This window comes from Thalia democratica, chromosome 7 (assembly GCF_965202585.1).
Source record: "Thalia democratica chromosome 7, ktThaDemo2.hap1.1, whole genome shotgun sequence".
Classification (NCBI taxonomy): Eukaryota; Metazoa; Chordata; class Thaliacea; order Salpida; family Salpidae; genus Thalia; species Thalia democratica.
The window spans coordinates 38,203,546-38,220,521 of record NC_139171.1 but is presented as its reverse complement, the minus strand read 5'-3'; the positions used below and the strand labels follow the sequence as shown (position 1 = coordinate 38,220,521).

Below are 16,976 nucleotides of genomic sequence, written 5' to 3'. Positions count from 1 at the left end.
AGAGAAGTAAACCTTAACAGTTGTTGTTTTTAAAGTAAGTTAAAATGATAACTCAAATTTTAAATAATATTTAAGATGAAAATTTATAAATTTTAAAGATTGTTTCAGAAGTGTGTCTTTAGATCATAATTTATTCAATTCGAAAATCCAGTGGTTTATTCATTTTTAGACAAAACAGTTTTAGGTTTAATTTAATTAAAATCATGTGATTTTACAAAAGTATGATATGATGCTTAATTAAAAATTTCTTTATATTGCACAATATTCAGGTTTTATATTAGTGTAAATATCTTGTAATTTTTACCACGCACAAGTTTTTGTTTTGATACTAAAACTACTTTTGATTGAAATAAAATTGCTTGTTTTTTTTATAATATTAAAATTTTTACGTATTATAACTAATTTATCTCGTTAAATCTGCAAACTTTTCTAACTTTAATAATTTGAACGAATCCTAATTTAAATTAACTTTTAAAATTTATATACCAAACTTTAATTATTTTCTATTATACATATGTCGTCATTATTATGTAGTCTCTTACGTAGTTTTAAAATGTATAGTATACTAATATAGTAATACAAGTGACCGAGTAAAAGTTGTATACTTGTACAAAGTATATTATTTATTCTTAAACTTTTATGTTTAAGTTTTAATTTTTCATAGATATATGTACAACATAGTTAACACTTTGTTCTATAAATTTGAAAAAAGTATTTTAGAAGTAAAAAGTAGTATCTATACTTGTGTTACTTAGTGTTTAGTGTTAATATGTGAGTTGAAAAAACAATACTTTTGAAGATTAAAACTGCAATATAGTCAGGTATATATTTTATTCAACACTTTCTAATAATAAATTTTTACCTAAAACTTATTGTTCAAAAAATACTCATTCTTATTCATCATCTAAATTACTGATCAAAATACCACATAAACTTTCAGATTTTATTTAAACAGAAAGTAAAAGTTATCACGAGATAAATTTCACAAAGTAGCGCAATTACAACAAATCATTTTAAAATTTGTGGGTTTTGAACGGTAAAAACTTAATTATATTAAATATTGTGTAAACATTTTTTATGCTGTATACAGTGTATAAACTAAAATTTTTGAAAGCATGAAAATGCAAAAAAAGCTGATCTAAACTAATTGTTGTTTTGTATTATAATGTAAATTTATATTTAAACATTTACACTATATAACCTTATACAGCAATACTAAGCTCTCTTTTATAATGAATCAGTTCGTTTCACTTTCCGATTTCGCAAGAGATTTGTTTATTAGAGCCAATTGGAATGTAATATTTCCACCCCGCCCAGTCTAATCGTTTAAAACAACTTTACACTTAAACTCAGCTATCTAGTGTATATATTGTTAGTACGTAATTCTGTACAACCGCATTTATGACATACAACAAAGTATATAAACGCTATGAGGGATTTTAAAACACTTCATTTTGATTGTTGCAGATTGCTAATTTGAAATAATGTCTTGTCCGTTTAAAGGGTTAGTGAATTTTTTTAATGAAACATGTTTATATCGATCATAATTTTTATATCAATAGACTTTGGTTTATTGTACATGTAATTTTTTTTTAACATTGTTAAATTCAGTTAAGGTTTTTACGAGAAACTTTTGTACATTAGCAAAGAACTTACTAGTTAAATTCTCTATTTACAAAAAGTATATGTAAACTTAAAAATTGAAAGTAGCTAGTAAAAAAAACGTAACTTGAAATAAACTACTGTGTGGAGACTATAGGTAATATTTAAAATAATCGAAGAAAAAACAAAATAAAAGTCACTTATTGATAATAACCACCATAACTTTACAGTTAGATATATTAATACATTTATATAGTTTATATATTTCTCGCTATTTAGAATAGTATAGTAATTTTTAAACTCATTTAGATTATACATTTTAAGGTTCCATTGACGTTATTAAACTTCATAAGTAGTCTTGTAGATTGGTTTGTTGAAAGAATTATACTAAACTAAACTAATTTAAACTTTCCGTTTAGACGATAAATCGAACTCAAACGTTGTTTAGTGCGTTTCATACAAAAACAAAACAAAAGCCTTTTTCTTTTAATACTTCTAGATAACGTACTAAAGCAATTATTTTTAGTAGCAAGATGTTAAAGTTAACGATTTTAATAGAAAAAGTAGAAAAATATCAAAGGATAATGACGAAGACAACTGGCTCACTTATGACAGATATCTTTGTGTAAGCTTTTTGTATACTAGAACTTTTATTAATCTTATTTAATATGTTTTAAGAAAATGTTTGCTACTTAAATTTTATTATATTTTCTCAACCTGTGTTAATTTTCATTTACACAAATTATTTATTTTTATTCAATGTTACCAAATGTACAGAAATACAGAAAGCAAAAATACGCTAAATCAGCTTAACCGAACTATCAGTTTTTAATTAACAACTTAATGAATTTCACTTAAACTACTCAACATGAAGAAATAACTTAAATTTTGTTCAAACTATTCAGCTGGACAAGCTGCTATCATGTCAGCAACCACTCAGTAGAAGCAAGGAAACAAGCGAAATCGTACATGAAGAAATGTTGTTCATAATCACTCACCAAGGTGTTTAATAATTATGTAACAAATTTCATTAATGTTTTAACAAAGTTAAACTTACAATTAAAAATAAAGTGTGAATTTGACTCGTTAAACTATTTTATTTATCTTGAGGATTAGTCAAAAAAGATTCATAAGCGATTTATTGCCAGGAAGGATGTTTTAAGCTGGCTAAACTTGTTTAAACTTTCAGTTGCACCCCTATTAAGAAGTTTAAACTTTCTAATAAGTTAAGTTTAGTTAAGACTCACTATTTTTCACTCAAAAAAATTAAAATTCTTGCAAAACAACTAAAAAATTAAAAATATAAATAAAATTGAATTTTAAAAGTTATGATAATTTACAGTAACTCAGAAACTTAAGTGTAGAAGTTTAAATTTTCAGAATTAAATTGACAGAATTTGAGTTATCAGAGTTAAAATTGTTGTCAATATAATACATAGCACTATTTTAGTGCACTTTACAAAACTAATGCACTTTGTATTTGTTTTATGAAACTTTTATGGTCATAATTCAAAACTACACAATATTTATATTTGAATTCTAGCCTTCCCTGCTCGATTATTAATATTTGTGTGAAGCTTAAAATAAAATAACTTTAAAGTTTAAACATACTTTTGTAGTTCTCTAAAGTTAAAACTGCTTATTAAATTTTTGTAGCGATAAAATGTAAAATAGTAGATATTTACTACCTGCTTAAAAAAAAAACTTAAATAATTTTCTACTTTGTAGATTGTATCTATTTTTCATGAAATTATCGAACTTTTTTACTATTTTTTTAATCAGCCTTCGAGCTTTGGTTCAAACAAATTCTATTCGAAATCGACTCAATGTTTGATATTTTTCGTGAAAACGACAACGTTCAAGAAAGAAACATGATCAAGATTATATCAAGACTTAACAGGATTGTTCAAATATTAAAGGTTTCTAACTCATATCTTAAGAATAGTTGTGATTTTGAACTTTAGCACGTTGTTGGTTAAATAGTTTTTCTTGTATATAACCTGCTTAAACTAACCAAAAAAGCTTTGAACTAAAAACATTTAGGTAAACCTTTTTTTATGTTTTAGAAAATCAAAATTGAAACATCTTTAAAACACGAGTAGTATTTTAAATTTGAGTTTTTATTTATAAATCTTTAATATTTACGTCAAAGTTTGAATAACTTTAGCTGAATCTTTTTAAATACTTTAGATAACAAGTATTTCACTGGGAAAAAACATTTTATTAATAATAATATGATAATAAACTGTTGTTATTTGATTAAATTACACAAAGTTATACAAAAATATTCATATTGAAGTTTTTGTAAAGATTTAAGTTTAATTTTACGTAATCTTAGTATTAAACGAGCTTAAACTTTCTATTTAACTTTTGCTTGATTTTAAGTAGATAATATATGAAATAAAACTTTTTCAATCAAAACCTTATTATACAGTTATTTCGTTAAATTTATAATTAAAGTAGTTTTAAGTAGTTACAAATATGCATTAGTCTAGTTTCATTAGTTTAGTAGTAGTGTGTAACTAGCCATTTATTATAACCGTCAAACTGAATTTTAAAGCTCATAAATGGTCAATTTGCAGTTCTTGAAACAATGACAGCCCGGCAGTTTTACGACTTCAGGTAAAAGTTCACACTGTATTATAGAACATAATTAAAAGTAATATTTAAGTTTATTTAGATTATACACTATTATATAAAAATATAGAATTTATTTTTGTTATACTGTCGGCCTAGAGTTAAAACTAAAAACAATAGTTTTATTAATTATATTTTTTTTGTTATACGAGTTTTTATGGTCTAAAAATAAAATTATATACGAAATAAAAGACATTTAATTTAAATCTAAAAAAGGTAATTTATATTTATGTACTTAACCTAAGGTTAAAGTTGTTATAAAATAGTTTAGTTTTGCTCTAATTTAAATATATCAGCTATAACAGTTAAAGAACTGTTAAGAAAATACAAGGACATTCACAGAGTGGTCTTTTTAGTAAACCCTATCAGTTTATAAAAATTTATCATAAAAAAAAAACTTAAGAAACTTTCTTGAAGACGCTTCTGGATTTCAAAGCCTCCAGTTTAGACTGCTTGAAATAAGGCTGGGAGTTAAAGAAGTTAGTTAGCTTTTTTTAATAATTATGCAAAAAAATCCTAAACTATCCCTATTTTTAGGAAATAAGAATTTCCGTTAAAGGAAACCATTATAGAACTGCGTTTATTAAAAAAGACAGAGATCTTTTGGAAAGCTATAACAGCGAAATGTCCTTATTTGATTACGTGAATGATTGGTTAAGTAGAACACCAGGTATTGAAGAAGACAATTTCAAATTTATTGACAGATTTCGAGACTCTGTCGAGTCTTCCACAAATGCTATCAAAGAAAGAGCTGAGGTAGGCTGTAACTTAAGTTGTAATTGAGAGAGTACGTAATGCTATGATGTTTGACACGTATTTATATCTTTATTAAACTAAAAGTTTTGCGGACAACAGTTTTTAGAAAAGTAAAACTAGATTTTTTTTTTAAGTTAGACTTATGTTTTTGTTTTTAACAACAAAAGAATTTTAATCAGAAAAATACTGTTTAACAAACAATTAAGGTATGTTTTTAAAGTCCTTATTTTTTTATGAATACTTTAAGACAAAGATTGGTGAAGAAAAAACAGAGTTATTAGACATAGTCAATAAAACAAAAGATTTATTCAAACCGATTTTGTGCAAAAGCTCATATGAAGAGTTATTAGCTAGAAAGGATAGAAGTCTCTCCTATAAGGCGATGCAAGTTTGTTTCAATTGTAGTTTTCAATAACTTATGACAACAGTATTTTTTGAATTTGAATACTTGAAAATAAATTTCATTTTATTTTTATTTGAATTATGATTAAAGTTTTTTATTTTTAATTTTTATTTTTATATTTAAAATTCTATTTTACATACTAAAGTTATTTTTTTCTAAATGATTAAATAATTATAGAAATGAATGTATATTAATGAAAATCAAAACTGGCTTTACAATTTGTCTTTTTCGCTATAAAAATTATTAGTTCAAATAAAAGTTTTCTAAAAAACTTACATGTTGCACACTTAAAGTATAAGCAAAGCAAATATTTTATAAATAACTCTTTTTTTCATTTGGTATCAGATAGAAAAATTTGATTGAAATAAAAATTTGAACGTTTAAATACTTTTTTGAAAACAAATAATAACGTAACTTGTCATCAAAGTTTTTAAGTGTACTAATTTTTATTTAAATTTAAAAAATATTATGCTTTAATCATTTGTTTATAATTGAAAGCGAGTGAATCGTTAAAGCTTAAGTATCAAAATATAAATGGATACTTGTTCAACAAATTTCCTTCTAACAAATTTAGTCTACTTCTAAAATGTAACTCTACATTTATTTGATTAGCCTTATTTAAAACAAAAAAAAACATATTTATTTAGGAAGCAGTTAATTTAAGGTGTGCAATGTAACAAATATATATTTATTACTGTAGTTGTTTTATTTTAATTTACTCAGCAATTTTTTTACATATTTCTCCGTTTAAAAATATTTGATTGAAAGCATAAAATAAATGCTTCAGTACTAAAACTCCAAGTATTTTAAACGATGTATTTAGACGGCTTGCTTTTCAGGGGGCTTTGATGATATTAACTTACAACGAAGAGCCTCGCTTCCATGTTCCATACCAAGTTATACAAACCCTTATGGAGCTTGACTCTCAGTTTTGCAAATTCAGATGTGAGAAAAATAATAAATTAAACTAACAAAAAATGTGTTATATTTTCAATTTAGAAAAGTTCTTTTTTAAATACTACCTCACGTGTTTAGTAAAGTCTTATGTGCTGTGTAAAAAATATTTTTATTAAAAAACTCATGTTTTTTTTATGATTAGTTTAAATCAATTTTATAATGTGTATAATATTTTACTTAAAATTATTGCTTAATACCAAAACAGTTTTGTTAATATTTGAAACTTAAGTAATATGAAGAGTTACATCAATTTTTTTTAAATTGGACTACTTTTGTTGAATTTTCAACTTACAGTTAATCATACTTGTATGGTGCAAAAGATGATTGGAACTGGTTCTGGATCCTACGGTTCATCAGGATACCAATATTTAAAAGCTACATGCGGGTGAGTAACAAGTGATTGGTTAAAATTTTTGTGAAAAGTTTGTTAGGGGATCGGTATAAGTTTTTTATTTAAATGATTTTTTTAAATATCATATGTTGGAGTGTTATATTCAAATTAAACTTTCACTTAAACAAACTACCAGTTAAGAACAAATGCGATGTTTCGTAAGTACTAAATTAAACTAATTAGTCTTTATAGTCAAGAGATTGTTTTATTTTGTTTTACGTTTTCGTTTTACGCAGTATTTATTCCAGCTAACATCAATAAAACTTGTACTTTTCACATCAATAACTTCATCACAAGACCAGCAACACCAAACCAACATCTGGTCATGGGATTTCACTGATGCTGTTGTTGTTGGTCGTGTGGTGAAGTTCATAGTTTAATATTTATTTTTTCGTTAAAGTACTTTTAGCAAAATTAAACACAAATTATTATATTGCCTTTTATGTATAGAACCTAAAATTGTACCTGCAAAGTAATTGTTATACCTTACAGTAGTTATGTTATGATAAAGCAGCTCTTTAAAACTTGTTTAATAGCAACAGATTGGAATTTCTTATTAACAAAAAACAATCTAACTTACAGTTTTACTTTAAAACTAATGTTTTATTTTATGTAAAAAGAGAATAATTTTTTGGTATGTTTATATAAAATATGTAAAAAAGAATAACTTATATATTTTTAGAGACCGCTACAAAGTGTTTATTGATTTTTCAAAACTTTCCGGATATCTAATCCCAAAACAGTTCATACCAGCTTTACCCAAAGCGGTTGAAAGACGCTTGTCAGTTCACGACTTTGAAAGATCAAGTGAAAACGAAATACAGTTTTCCACTTGGATGGATAAATTGAAAGCAAGTTTTTAACTTAATTTAAAACTCTCTATGTCTTTCTTTGTTAAGCTTTGATATCTCAATGTTGTTGTTTTTTAAACTTGACTATTGATGTTTGACGACTGCTAAAGTTTTTTGTTGTGTTAACAAATATTTAATAAGTTGTAAATTTTCCGTTCAGAAGTGTGACTATTAGTAAGAAAAAAAAATCTTTTTTAAAGAAAAATAAAGTGAATCGGTGTAAATGGAAATAGTTTTATAACCTTTTTTATTAGTTCATAAATTCAATTAAAAAAATATTGACAACATTTTTATGTATAGTTTTATTAATTTAACAAAATTTTTGTTTTTTATCAGTGTATTTTTTCTTGTTTAACTAAAGTTTCATAAATAAAGCAGTCAAGTCTACAAGCGATAATCATGCAGCATATAAAAAATAACTTAGAATAAATATAAAGTTAGTTATCATTAACAAAGCAAAAACTATATTTTGTTGTAATAAAAATCTAGAAACTTATATGATATTAATATTCAAACTAGTTACCAACTACCTATTCAGTTAAAACTAGGGGTCAGCAAATTGTAGTCAACTAAGTTTAAATCTTTTTAGTCAAAAATTTACTTTTCAAAACATTTTTTTTTTATTAATTACTTACAATTAGGGTCTAAGTTTGGTAATTATTATTTAATGATTTATATATGTTGACTAATCCTTGACAAGATGATCGTTAAAAGGTATCCAAGTGGTGCGCGACTCGATAATCGAAAGGTTTTTTCAAGCACCAGGTCTTTTACCAAATATTTTAAGCGCTTTTTTTGTCATGCAATAAACAACTATGTTTATAACGATTGTTTTGTCAAACTTGTAGCTTATTGATTACTACGAATATTTAAAACAACTTTGGCCTGCGGAAAAGTTTTTTTTTTCCAAAGAGTAAGGCAGCGAACAACTTTTTTTTAGTAGCTTGCAACTTATAAAAGTCTGCATACTCCTGGTTTTAACCTAGTCTTACTAACTTTTACCATACAAACCTTTTTTTCCTAAATAAATTCGCTATTACGTAACTTATTTAAAAAACTTGGAACGAATATTATTTCATATGCATTGGTAGACATTTTGATAAGTAGTTTATATTCCACACAGCCAGATAAGACAGTTTGGGAAGTCTTGCTGTTTTTATTTTTGATCGGATTTTTATTCTTTATAAAAGTTCTAAACTTAATGCACCTAAATTTTTAGCTTTTTTGATACACCGAAATCGAGCTAATTAAGATATCTGTCTTTGTAAGTGTACTACAGTTCATCTTTCAATTAGTTTTCCACGCCTTTACATTCGCTAAAACCAAACTCTGTTTAAATAAAAGTCAATAAATAAATAAATTTTAGTATCTAAGCCAGCGTTTCTCAAATTCTTAATCAAAATCGCCCCATTGGAATTTTTTTTTATTGTCTTTTGTATTAGTTCTTATGCATAACTTTACTATTTATAACCCCTTATAACTAAAATCGCTTTCAAGAGTGTTATATCGAACACGTTTTGACAACCTGATCTAAACAACTAAATAAATAAGTTCAAAATATTTTACAGAAAAAAAATTACCATTAACTTTATAGTTTCAAGTGTATATTTTTCTATTTCATTTTTTCGTATAGTTCTTTAAGTAATTTTTTTAAAGTTATGAATTAAATAAATGCTTATTTACAGGCATCTTTTGAAAATTTTAGGTTGGAATATACTTATAGATTATAGTGTTTCTAAAAAAAATCATTTTTAGATTGGTAGTATTTCAATCTAGATTTTAGCTGTTTTTATTTTAATTATCTATGCAGCTAATAAAATATTAACTACGTTTTGCTGGTTATATAATATACAAAAAGTTATGTAATGTAAGTTTATATAATATAAAAACTACAAATGTGACAATCAAGTACTATTGTAGCTATAGTTCAAAAATATACTTGTTGAAGTTAGAAATGTTTAGTTTATCATTTCGAAAAAATAACTTTGTAAAGGATAGCAAACGTAAACTATGCAAATTACAGTGTCTGAAGAAATCTTAAAGATATGTGCATTTAACTTTACACTATAATATTACATACTTAAAAAAAAACAATGAACTCAGTAGTTTAAACTTTAATTAGAATACGATTTAAAGATAACAAACTAACATAGACATTGTTGTTTTTGTAAAGTAAAACGTTTTATAGAAAACGTCATTAAGTATGAATATGTTTGTACTTTACAATATGCATGTTGAAAAAGCTTTTTTAGCTATTCAAACTAAATGGTTTGAAACTAAAAGAATAATCGTAACTTTTGGATACCAAAATACTTTTATAAGTTTTAAGACAATTTTAACTACCTTTAAACAATTGATAAGAAACTTATACAACAAATTTCTAATTATCTAAATTATTTTAAGTTTTGTGTGTATATGATGTGAATGTTTCTTTTTGTAAATTTTCAAGTTTAGAATATTTCCTAAAGCAAAAAAAAAGTAGCTAGTTATGTTGATATATTCTTTAAATTAGAAAATGTTTTACAGTGCTTTAATTTAAACGACTAAGGCCGTCTAGATTTTTGTAGACAGTGGTACTTGGATTAATATAACTATAAACTATATTAAAGTTAACTAAGTTTATGAATTTTTTTATTTTTTATTTAAGGAAGAGTTTGTCTTATAAAAAAAAATAAACTTTCAATCATAATTCAAGTTCGCTTATCCATAGTGTCTTAGTAAGATAATATTATATGTTTAGTTTTTATGATTTGTTCTAGTATTTTTTTTTTCAACTTTACGATTGCTCACAAACCAGATTTTATGTACCAACTTGTTTAAATTAATATCTGATTTTTACATCGTATACTTTATCGACAAAACATTACAGTTATTTTTGGTGAACTTAATGTTTTTACTTTAGATGCTTAATCTTTTTATACTTACGTTACTTAATATTTGTTGTCGTTTTATAAAAAACTTATTTTGAGACTTAAAAATTTTAGCATTTAAACAAAGATTTCTAACGCATGATATAGACTATAATGTATCTTTGACCAGTGTCTTTAATACAATATATTTTTTTATAAAAAAATTAATTTTATTTTTCTTTCTCTGATAAAGTTGTTATAAATGTGTTTACTTTTCGTTTAGGAACTTTAAGGTTACTTAGTACTTATTTGTCATAACTTTCTAAAACTGTCCGTTACTTAATTCAGTGATTTTTAAAGTATGCACTTGTGCACTATAGGCACATAAATTCTAATGAGTTGTGAAAATATGTTCAACATTAGTTAACATTTGAATATACTCTAACGCTAACCTAAATAGCTGTTTTTTTAGTTCCCAAAAAATATAGATTTACTTTGTAACAGCTAGTACAATATAAATATTATCTAACTAAGTATAACGTTTAATAAAAACAATAAGTTTAATATATCTAGTGTTCAAAATTTTTTACTGTTATCAGCTATTGAAAAACTTAAGAGTCACTGATTTAGTCGACGTTCATCAACAAATTTGTAGAACTGTAAAAAAAAAACAGTTGTTACAAAGTAATAAACGAAACATATTTTTTTTTACTTGTACTTTGTTTTCCATTTTATGGAATAATTTTTATGCTCGTTTGGTGTTAAATGTTTTCTCTTATAATTTTTTTTCTAATAAAAGTAAAGTTATAAAATTAAACATAGCTAGAAACAATGTTATGACAAAGATTTTTTTACTTGTTTTGCAACTCATTTAGCGTTCAACATAACAACCGGTACTACAACCAACACCTGGTAATATTGTTTATTACTTTTTGTTTAGTACTTTTTTTTTTAACATAGACTACTGATTTAATTTCGTTTGCTGAGAAACTGATGATGTTAAGTAAAATGTAATAATAAACCTTTTAAATTTTATGAATCCACAGGCTATAAGGTCTGTAGGATGTAACAATTCAGAGTCTTTTTACACTTTGATAAAAGTTAATTCAATAGTTAGACGCTATTTTTAAGTTAAAATTAATGATAATAAACATTTGGCAACGCGTAGATCGGGACTGATTCTAACTCTCAAAACAATTTTTAGTTTTATGCTAAATGTTTTCTGTAACGAAAAAGTACACTTGATTATTGATATTAAACTCAATATTTACTCATAAACTTATTTGCAAAGTTTTAAATAAAACATTCTTAACTTCAATTTAACAAACATAGATTGTGTTTTGTTTACACTAGGTAGGTTAAGAATGAGAAATCTGTTTACGATAACAATAAAAAACAATTCTAAAGTTGCTTTCCACATTTTTTTTCTAGTTTATTGAACGACAAAAAAGTGCTCAAAGTATTTGGTCCAAGGACTATGTGTACAAAAGAAACAATTCGGTTATCGAGTCATACACCACTGGTACATTTTAATGTCTTACCAAGGACTAGTATTACAATATATATAGAAAAAATATATTCAACTACTTTAAAAAATTAAGAAACTTACAATTATTTTTTTTACTAAAATTTAGTTTGTTACAAAATTAAAGGAGTTAAATTGTATTAACGTATTCATAAAAGAATTACACCTGCGGTAGTTACTCTTAAGATGTCCTAAAACAAAAGTTTATAAGTCTAATTTTAACATTTAAGTATCTAATTAAAGATATGTTTTACATATTTTTTTTTGTAAAACACTTCCTTTAGATATATATTATTATAAACCGTTTTTAAAACAAATTTAATTTAAATATTCAAAAGAGTAAACAACTTGATTATTGAATGTTTATTGAACGACAAAAAAAACGCCAAAAATATTTTGTGCAAAAACCTTGTGCACGAAAAAACCTTTCGGTTATGATCTACTGACTGAAGCTAGTTATTATTAATTTTTTTTTGTTTTATTTTACCTCAAACGCAAAGTTTTTACAAAAGCTCTAACATTTGCTGTTGAAAATTTATAGATTAAGTCTCAATGTAGTTTTTCTATGTGATAAAGTTGTTATGTAGATGAAAACATCGATTCTTAGATAAAAGAAAAAAATATGTTTTAAAAAAGTATTAGTTCTTTTTTTTCTGCAACGTGAACTAAAAAAATTAATTGATTTGTAAGTATACTTTAGTATTTAGAACATTTTGCTTAAAGTTATGTTTTTGATCCAATTTTTATTTTCTTTGATTATAAAAGTAGGTCATACAGAACCGATATCAATTATAATAACAAATTTATGTTTTTAATCGAATGTAAAACATTCTGTTTAAAAAAGTAAAGTTTTGTATATTCTTATTATATACTAAGTGAAATTTTTAAATACCAGAGTGCTATACTAAATCTATTTTTATTTCAAAACTTTTTTCATATTTAATTGTCAGACTATTTGGTATGCAGATTTTTTTTTAATTAACAGTTTACCTAAATACTAATTTTCAAAATAACAATATACATTTAAAACCAACAGTTTTAATGAAGCTTGGTATTAATACAGAAGCTGCTACTTTTATGATAACAGTATATAACCAAAATAATACTTAATTTATTTTATATTATTTTTTTATTATTATTTAGTCAAAAAGCTTATTCTCGATTATAAAAACAAAAGATAATAATAGAAATATGTATGTAAGTACACATACTGTCTAAAAAAAGCATTTAATGTTTAAAATACACTAATGTTATTTTATCCAACTTTTTACTTAGTATATATTTATGTCAGTCTGGTATACATAATTTAAAACTTTCTTTAGAGTGAACTAACTTCAATGAAAACAAAATTGTTGTTTAAAACATTTAATATAGTCATAAGTGTTCACTTAAGTATTTTATCTTTTATCTCCTAGAATATTTTTTGTTTTCTTTTTTTATCCCAGTTAATCCTAACATAAGCTGCATAGATAAATCAATCTCCTGTGACTTTTAAATTAATAAGGTGTTGTCTACACAAAAAAAAATCAAATAACCTTTGGTGTTTAAAGTGTAAGGGTTTTTGAAATTTTTCAAGTTAAATAACATCCAATTAAAATGTTAACTACTTTACATAACCAACCATAAACAATTCTAAAACTTTTTTTTCCTGTCTAAAAATAAACAACAACTAGTTTGCTGATTTTTCAGCGAGTTAAAAATGAGTTTCGAGGCACGAATCCGGAAAGACCTGGACGAGTTCACCACGTCGTACGCTCGTTACGACGGCGAACCGACGTACTACGTCACAGATGACATCACGATGCGACGCTCGAGCGGTGACTGGAAGACGTTTCGGGTCACGATGACGGGACCGGTTGACGCGAAAAAGGAGCAGCTGAAAGAGTTCGAGTTGGTCTTCAGGTTTCCCGATGACTACCCCGCGAAACCCCCCAGAGTGAAATTTGTCACCAAAGTTTCGCATCGGAGCGTGAACGAAGAAACCGGGGAAGTTGTTGAAAGTTTTTTTGGAAGTTGGGATGAATGCTTTAAGTTTGATGATATTTTCCTGAAAGTGCGCAGTTTAATTACTATTGAGTCTGTAAGGCTTGGAAGGAAAAGAAAGGCTTTGGAGTGAAATACAAGTAATATTTTCAAAATAAGCCTGAAAATTATGGTTTGTTTTCAAACCTCCGATTGTTTAATTGTGTTTATGTTTTTAGCATGTATTTGTGTGAAACAACAATTACTATTTTTGGTGTGCTTATTTAATATCTGTGAAGTAAGGTAACACGTAAATAAAATTAATGTCAAATAACTGGCCACGGGTAAAGTTGTTAGTGAAATGGTAAAGTTGTATGAATTTAATAAAAAATAAACCTCAAAAATGTCTCGTTAGTCTATCTATTAGTTTATTTTAAATATCGTATATTAGCAATTTTTTTATAGTTTTTTTTTATAGATTCATTTAAAGTTTTGTTCAGTTAATAAGAAAATTATATTCAAGATTTTATTAAGTAAAACCAAACATGCTTTTTTTTCAACTAAATATTTACAATTTGTGCATAATGTGATAAGTAGCATAATATTATCGAACATAAATACTTAATAAATATCTTATATTGCATTTAAATAAGTTTTTATTTTTTAACAAGTTTCATTATTAATTGAACGTCAAAAATAAACTCGCTCAAAATGTTTTGATATTTGGTGTTAGAATAAGCAAAATTATACGGTATTAAAATTGCTGTTCGACTTAAATCAAGTTAATCTTTGAAGATGTAAGCAAAAGGTATACTTAATAGGGCTTACAGCTTTATCAGCAAATTTAATTCACTATAGGCATATAATAGAAAACACTTTTTTTATAAAGTTCTAGAAAGGAAAGCTATTTTAGTGAATTTTCTTTGAGAATTATATAGCTACATGGTAATAAAATACTTGAATATATTAGTTATATCCCGTAAGTTGAAAAAAAAATACTTAAAAAATTTGGGTTTAAGAATTGCTTTCACAAATCTATTATAAAATATAACAAATCGAGCTAGTGTACGAGTGCTAAAGTTCTTTTGAAATTGTGTTATCTATTTAAACTTCAAAAGGATAAAAACTGATTTCATCGAATTTCTCTTTAATATAGGTGCAGTTTGACACAACTACACATATTTTTTCTATAACCATCATAGAAAATATTTTGATTATCTTATTACGTAACTTTCTTAGTAGTAGCCCACATAAACAACTTTGCAAAAAAATTCCATATTTTAGACGTTCTTTTTTACGAGTCATGGTTTAATTTTAAGTACTAGAATATACTCCGTTTATTATCTTGTGATGTATCGTTGTTAAGTTGTGTTTGTTTAATTTACTTTGATGCAATTTTGATAAGCTGCAATTAAAAACCAAGTTATCAGGCATACTAGATTTTTTTTTGTATAAATTCTTCAAAACTTCATTATTCTGTTAATGAACTTCAAAATTAATTTGTAAACTGGCAAAAGACATTTTAGAGAGATTTTTTATAGTTTCAAAAGTTAACGAGTGTTTTATAAAACGCTTTAGAATTGTTATGTAGATTTAAGCTTAAATTAAAACAAAAAAAGTTGTAGGTATTTAACTAAGTTATATTTATATAAGTTATTTCACCGAGATTTCAGTCAAGAACTTCAAACCTTATCTAAGTTTAAGTAGCTATTATGTTTTAAAGTTTCAAAATGCTAATAAACAAGTAAACCACAAAGTAACCTGTTTTTATAAGCGTTAAAAGTTAAAAATAAAAAATAAAACAACTGAATTATATGAATTTACAAAATGAAGTTCTTTCATACATTTTATTACATATTAAAACTTTTAAAACATGATAATATGACAAATATTTTTTTTTTGTACACCTTTATTTTTGTTTCAAAAAATTGCTAAAGTAAATCTGTAAGCAAATAAGATATAGTTACGACAATAAATCATAATTAAACATTAATATGGTCTGTTTTCTAAATTTTCTGATTTTCAAATTTTCCCACTACTAAATTTGGAGTTTATATCAGACAAAACTTCATGCATTGGTTTCGTGGTCGTGAAATCTTTCCAGCTATTTGTCACGTGATAAGATGAAACCATTGAAGCACGCTTCAAGTTGGTTTTACCCAACATCGGTAGAACAGTCAAGCTTCGTTCACTTTGTAAAACCGTTTTGTCTTCTAACGCCATTATCACTTTCGGTTGTTGAACTCTACAAAGACGATTAATTGAACCCCTTGAAGTTTTTATGTTAACTTTATTTAATTCTATGGGTACTTTAGCAGTCTTTTTTAAAGGCTCTTGTCTTATCGGCGGCAGGGCTACTTTAGTTTTTAGTTTTTGATATTTAAACTTTCTTGATGCTTTTTTCGAAGCGTCTTGAGCTTTTTGCAGTTCGGAAAAAAAATCGTCATCATCTGCTAACTTTTGAAACTTTTTTAATGTGGAAACTGCTTTTTTTCGCGGATCACTATAATTGTTTATATAATTGCTTACAGTTTTGAAACTAGTACTTATTTGATTATTTTCGTTTTTCTCTACAACGTAGTTGTTGTTTGCTTTCTTTATTTTACTATCCCGTAAACATCTACGGTTGAAATTCAAGAGAAGCTCTCGAACTCTTTCATCTCTGTAATCTGAGACTGACTTGTCTTCAACAAAGTTATGAGTTTTCAAACAGTTTTCACAGTGAGACTTTTTGATACACGACACGGAGCAATAGCTTTCTTTTCTATTAAGTCGATCTACTAACGCAGGAAGAGGTTTATAGGACGTGCTTCCCAGTTTACCACCATTTGCTTTCTTAATGTCATGGTTTTTTAAAGGTTGCAGTTTACGTAAAGCACGAAACTTTTTTTCAAGGTTTTCAGCTTTTATTTTAACCGCTCTTAATGAACTAAACTTTTCCTGTCTCATAAGATAGAGTTTTTGCTCATCTACGCTCTTTTACTGGTTTTCACATAGCTTTAATCAAGCAAAAACTGAAACAGTACGCCCATGAAAAAACTGC

The 16,976-nt window shown here is 25.5% G+C and overlaps 2 protein-coding genes across 2 annotated transcripts; both read left to right on the top strand.

Moving 5' to 3' along the window:
• The first annotated feature begins 1,415 nt into the window (after window positions 1-1,415).
• LOC145840593 (tryptophan 2,3-dioxygenase-like) lies at window positions 1,416-7,929 on the top strand. The gene is made up of 11 exons (XM_082947901.1): window positions 1,416-1,504; window positions 2,161-2,227; window positions 2,508-2,604; window positions 3,385-3,521; window positions 4,163-4,224; window positions 4,643-4,718; window positions 4,777-4,995; window positions 5,243-5,383; window positions 6,238-6,343; window positions 6,650-6,740; window positions 7,429-7,929. The coding sequence occupies exons 1-11, from the start codon at window positions 1,485-1,487 to the stop codon at window positions 7,607-7,609; spliced, it is 1,197 nt and encodes a 398-aa protein (XP_082804027.1). The 5' UTR covers window positions 1,416-1,484; the 3' UTR covers window positions 7,610-7,929.
• A 5,741-nt stretch (window positions 7,930-13,670) lies between these two features.
• On the top strand, window positions 13,671-14,087 carry LOC145841351 (ubiquitin conjugating enzyme E2 B-like). The gene has a single exon (XM_082948713.1). The coding sequence runs from the start codon at window positions 13,671-13,673 to the stop codon at window positions 14,085-14,087; it is 417 nt and encodes a 138-aa protein (XP_082804839.1).
• The last annotated feature ends 2,889 nt before the right edge of the window (window positions 14,088-16,976 follow it).

Excerpts from the sequence above, each read along its gene's own strand:
- LOC145841351 (XM_082948713.1), top strand. The coding sequence starts at position 13,671 with ATGAGTTTCGAGGCACGAATCCGGAAAGACCTGGACGAGTTCACCACG.
- LOC145840593 (XM_082947901.1), top strand. The coding sequence starts at position 1,485 with ATGTCTTGTCCGTTTAAAGG. Across the intron at positions 4,719-4,776 it reads TAAGGCTGGGAGTTAAAGAA|GAAATAAGAATTTCCGTTAA; the intron begins GTTAGTTAGCTT and ends CCCTATTTTTAG. Across the intron at positions 4,996-5,242 it reads CTATCAAAGAAAGAGCTGAG|ACAAAGATTGGTGAAGAAAA; the intron begins GTAGGCTGTAAC and ends GAATACTTTAAG.